Source organism: Otolemur garnettii, unplaced genomic scaffold (assembly GCF_000181295.1).
Source record: "Otolemur garnettii isolate 467f Iridium unplaced genomic scaffold, OtoGar3 scaffold00043, whole genome shotgun sequence".
Classification (NCBI taxonomy): domain Eukaryota; kingdom Metazoa; phylum Chordata; class Mammalia; order Primates; family Galagidae; genus Otolemur; species Otolemur garnettii.
In genome coordinates, this window is record NW_003852438.1 from 3,564,299 (window position 1) to 3,569,888 (window position 5,590).

A 5,590-nucleotide genomic window follows, 5' to 3' on the forward strand; every position below is an offset into this window, starting at 1 on the left:
AAAAAAAAAAAAAAAAGACAGAATAGCATGTATTTGGGCATTCAGGAGTGGAAGACCGTGTGGCTGCTTTGGGGAATTCAGAAGCAGACGAGTGAGTGTGATTGAAGCCGGAGGGGGAGGGGTTGGCAGTGTAGTTCGAGTAAATAGGTGAGAAGGATGAAGTCCTGAGAACATTGTGGGTAGAGAGTGTAGTGCCATGTTTTAATACTTACATGGTAGAATAGTTTAGGGTGAGAAGAAAATCTGTAGAGAGTAATATGAAGGTAATTCTAAAAGAAACAAGAAAGTTTCCCTCTGGGATAGGGATGGAAGGTGGAAGTAAATGTCTTTGGAGGTGAGAAGGTCAAGGATGACCATCTGATCATCCATTCATATGCTTATTGGTGTTACTAGAATCATGATAGAAGTTAGGGTAAGCAAGACTCAGAATCAGGTAGGAAGGGAAGCAAAACCAAAAAGAGTACAATCACTTCTCTGGTTCCCAGGTATGTTTTAAGTGAGACAGTGAGAAGCCTTTGAAAGGAAGGCTTTAAACACGGGGTAGGATGTTGTGTCAGGGCATCCTGGTAGAGGGACTGTTCTGTGAAGAGACTGATTATCAGTACCTTCAAGAAGCAAAAGCTGTGTAGAGTAAGTGAGGGGAAAGGGAGCCTGTAGAGGATGGTGGAGGCTGCAAAGGATGGAGGAGGCAGATGTGCAGGGTAGCTGTGGGAGAAGCCCTGGTCCTAGGATTTGCTCTGCCCTTCAGAAGGGGCAGCCAGGAGGCACCTGCCTCTTGCTGGCATGCTGCAGAAGCCACTCGCAGGCAGGAAAGGGAGAAGTGAACCCAAGCTGACTTCCGGCTTTAAAGTACTTAAACACATTTGGTTCACTAAACTTTTATTTGGGTGTACTCTTGACTTTCTGTTTTGAGGGAGGGATCCTGTAGATAGCATAATCCTTAGGAAAACTGTAAATAAATCTCCTAACTATTCTTAGATATAATTTGTTTAGTTTATTATTCTTTAAGAAATGTTATTTAAAATTGATTTTAGTTTACCAAAGCTTTGTGAAAGAGATTTCATAATTATACAAGTAGGGCAGCACTGGGGGTCAAGGAGTAGGGCACCAGCCCCAAATACCAGGGGTAGCGGGTCCAAGCCTGGCCCCAGCCAAAACTGCAAAAAAAAAAAAAAAAAAAAATTCTACAAGTATCACTTGCTTTTTTAAAAAAGAGCTTATAAAACTACAAAGTGAAAGAACTAACTCAGCATTTCCTTTACCCTATCCTTTCCCTCAAATCTGTGCCACACAACCTCTAGGTCTTTTTCTTTTTTTGAAGGAAGTGTATTTCTAGTGTCTTTATTTATTTATTTTTTTGCAGTTTTTGGCCAGGGCTGGGTTTAAACCCACCACCTCTGGCATATGGGGCCGCCACCCTACTCCTTTGAGCCACAGGCACTGCCCCTCTAGGTCTTTAATAAAGCATATGCAGATCTGGCCCTTTTTTAAAAAAAAAGAATTACATTTTTTCTGTAACTTATTGCCAGTATATCATGAATACATTTTTATTTCTTGTTATTAAAAAAATTCCATGGCTTGGCTCCTGTAGCTCAAGTGGCTAAGGCGCCAACCACATATACCAGAGCTGGTGGCTAGTTTGAATCCAGCATGGGCCTGCTAAACGACAATGCCAGCTATAATCAAAAATAGCTGGGCATTGTGGCAGGCACCTGTAGTCTCAGCTCCTTGGGAAGCTGAGGCAAGAGAATTGTTTAAGCCTGGGAGTTAGAGGTTGCTGTGAGTTGTGATGCCACGGCTCTCTACCTAGGGCAACAGCTTGAGGCTCTGTCTCAAAAAAAAAAAAGAAAATTCCAAATATATAAAAAGTGGAAAGAAATATACAATGAACACTCATACCTACCACCTGGATTCAAGACTTAGTATTTTATCATATTATGTGAAATCTGACAATTAAGTGCAAACCCATCCTAGAAAAAGTGCTGCATACCTCATTGTTGAATATCACTACAGTCACCTTGAGAAGCTATGCACCAACACCAGCACCTAGTCAACCCTTCAAAGAAATTTTGGAACTTTTTCTGGATTGGTCATAAGAGCTGTCATTATATGGCACACAGAATGAATGCCATTCAATAAGACACCACCACAGCCTGACGCAAACAGATTTGTTAGACACTGATATACCAAGGTTATGAAACCACACCAAGTTGTTTGTACAGTGCTGTAGCTGTCATTATGTAGCACACAGAAACCTGCAACCATAATAATGAATGCCATTCAATAAGACACCACCACAACCTGACACGAACATATTTGTGAGACTCCGATATACCAAGGTTATGAAACCACACCGAGTTGTTTGTACAGTGCTGTCAACATAAGTGCAAGTTGAACAAGTTCAAAAAATTAATTGTTAGGCCTTCCTATAATGATGGCTCTGATGGTCATTCCAGAAAAAGAGTTTCAAAATTGCTTTGAAGGGTAAACTGTATAATGGCATAGCTTGGTGCATAGCTTCCCAAGCAGGGAGTACCCTGAAGGTGACTATAGTAATACTCAGCAATGAGGTGTGTAGCACTTTTTCTAGGATGAGTTTATGAACTTAATTGTCAGACCTTAGATATATATATGTATTTTTTTTGCTAATCATTATAAAAATATATTATTGACATCACTCACACTCACCTTTGAGTATTCCATTATTTTCAGAAATAAAGATATCTCTTTTATAACCATAGATCTTTATCACACTAAACATTTAATAAATTTCCCAGTGTCCTCTAATACCCAGTCCATATTTCAGTATCCCCTCTTATCCCAAAGTTTTAGACCAACTCCACATTTGTGACTCATGTCGTCCCTTGACCCTGAAGTTACTGTGCTTTCCTTATAAAGGTGACTGTCTGCTCAATGGCACCCTCCACCTGTTCCTACTCACATTCTTTAGAGGCTGCCTGTTCTGACCTTGGCTGGGTGGCCAGTTCTCTTCACTCCGGAATTGGATATACTAATTAGACTTGGAAGTGATGTAACTCAGAACACAGAAGACAGGCTGACAGACAGACAGGCTTTCATTAATCTTCCTGTTTAAAATTGCTTTGAAATTGCTTTACTTTTTTGTCATTCCTGATGTCCCTGGGCTCCTGCTTGCTCCATGTGGTTTTATTCAGATCCGCCTCCTTTTTAATGACTGTGCTGTATAATAGGAGTGTGCTTTTCATTTATTTCATAAAGATTATTAATAATAGGTTGGGAAAAGCAATTTGGGCTGAGTACATAAGTGAAGCTGGAATATATATATATATATATTCATGTGTGTTCTTATTTATTGTGTGAAATCTCACCTGTGACTGACTTAGATTTCTTATGACAAATATTCTTGATTGAAGGTGAGACTGGAATAAACTGATGCCCCTAGCTATTGATAGCTAATGAGAATAAATAGTTTATAGTTGCCATATAAATTATTATAAGACAAACACCCACATATGTGAAATGTGTCTTCTTTTACGTTTGGCTTTTAGGTTCAACAGAATCCCTCAATCCTAGACCACAGACCACAATTTCTCCAGCAGATCTTCATGGAATGTGGTATCCTACAGTTCGAAGAACTCTTGTCTGTCTCTCCAAATTATACAGATGCATAGATGTACGTGTGTAAATTCTTGTATCTTTTCTCTGAATTGCTTACTGTTTCAGTTGGAGTATTTTTAAATCTATATTTTAAGATCTTGGTACAGCATTTTGTTTCAGATTTCTAGAATCATAATTTTTAGATATGGAGGTAACTTGAAGGTCAAGCTAATTTAGGGATTCCTAACTTGAGCTTTTTCTGTACGTCTTGGAATTCATTAATGGGCTTTAGGGAGTCTTTGAACACCTTGAAATTGTGGGTAAATTTTGTACATGTATTTGTATTTGTGCCTTTCTGAGGAGAAGAGCTTTAGCATTTAGTGATAGTCAGAGGAGGCCATAACTGAAAGTAAGTTTACAATTGATTAATTTGTCTACCTTAGTTTGTAGATGAAGATAGAGAGATACAGAAGGTCATACAGTGTCACATAGATATAATATACAGTTAGTATTAAATGCAGTGACTCTAAGTTAGTTTTGCATTCAATTTTTTTTTAAATGTTATTTATTTATTGCAGTTTTTGGTCGGGGCTGGGTTTGAACCCGCCACCTCCCGTATATGGGGCCCGCACCATATTCACTGAGCCACAGGTGCCGCCCCTTTGCATTCAATTTTAATCAGTATCCTTGACAAGTAGTACTAAGATTACATGTGTTTCTAACTGTGGACTCAGTTTAGTTATTGACTGAAGTTAACAGTATCTTTTTCACTTTTAGATACCAATTTTGTGTGTTTATTACTGGGGACAGAGTTATGTTAAGCATTCCAGTTTAATGTTTTATATTTTAGAAGGAGAAAGGGAATGAGAGAGGAATAGGGAAGGAGAGAGAAATAGGGAGAAAAGAGCAGCGAGATGGCATGGCATTCTAAAGGAAGAAAGAATACCCTTCTCCTGAGGTTCACTGGGTAGCTGGATTTAAGAGAGACAAAAAAAAAGTAATTGTTTCATATTTTAGAAGGAAAGAGGGCGTTAGAGAGGCGCTCCAGTTTAGTGATAAGATTATTCCCTGTAGCATCAGATTTGTTGACATTTATTTGCTGTCGTTGATTTTGTTGCTGAACCAAAATGTTTTATAAAATTTGGTGGTTTTAATTTACTTTTTAATTTATTAATTTGATTACTATAGTGGCAACTGCATATGTGGTATAAAGAGTAAAATGATTAAATACAGCAGTCATGTAATGAATTGTCCAGATGCTACTCTTTCTTATGGATATGGTTCAAAAGGAGTATACATATACTCTCACACCGTACATATATTCCATACCACAGAATCCTAGGACTGAACAAAGTTGTATAGTTTTTCATTGGTTTGGTAGAGTCCACACTACTCTGTGTTTAATTTAAACTGAGTAACTGCTGGAGTTTGATGCTGGTGATTTTGAAATGTGACAAGAGTGCCTTTTGCCTAGTCCAGGACTTTTAGGGATGAAGCCAGATCTCCTCTACAGACTTAACCTGTCTCGGCCTTTTTGTCTAGCTGATGAGATCTCTTCCAGAGAGAGGTTTGGCGTTTGGCATTTGGCATCTCTTCTTCTCCAGGTTCCCTATTAGGTGTACTGCATAATGATATTAGTCTGGGAAAAGGAAACTTCCTGCAGTGGAGCCTAGATCCCAGGGAAAATATGCAGGCAGTGTATTCCATGTAGAATCCATTGTCATCACAGTCCACAGTGAATGAAGCCTTTTGGGTGCTTAACAGAGATGTTAGCCAGACAGGCCTAAGGAGGTTATGGCTGGGTTTTTGTTTTATGACATAGACTTATTTTCACCTAGCTCATATTCTTTTTTCACTCAGTTCATATTCAGATCTTAACCCATTCAGTCTTACTGATCAAAGATGAGGAAAGATAATCTAGGGGAAACACAGTAAGGCTGAGCAGGGGAAAGAGAGCAGCTTAGTCTCAGCAGCTTGTCTTTAGCCTTCATAGGCAGGCTCAGTGACCCAGAAG

The 5,590-nt window shown here is 39.0% G+C and overlaps 1 protein-coding gene across 4 annotated transcripts in view; it reads left to right on the forward strand.

The window, feature by feature from the left end:
- Positions 1 to 5,590, forward strand: part of COG3 (component of oligomeric golgi complex 3) — a 70,510-nt gene that overhangs the window by 38,580 nt on the left and 26,340 nt on the right. For all 4 annotated transcript variants that reach the window (XM_003790358.3, XM_023513588.1, XM_023513589.1 and 1 more), the window contains one exon: positions 3,528 to 3,652. In XM_003790358.3, coding sequence (XP_003790406.1) covers positions 3,528 to 3,652 — 125 coding nt within the window. The remainder of the gene's footprint in view (positions 1 to 3,527; positions 3,653 to 5,590) is intronic.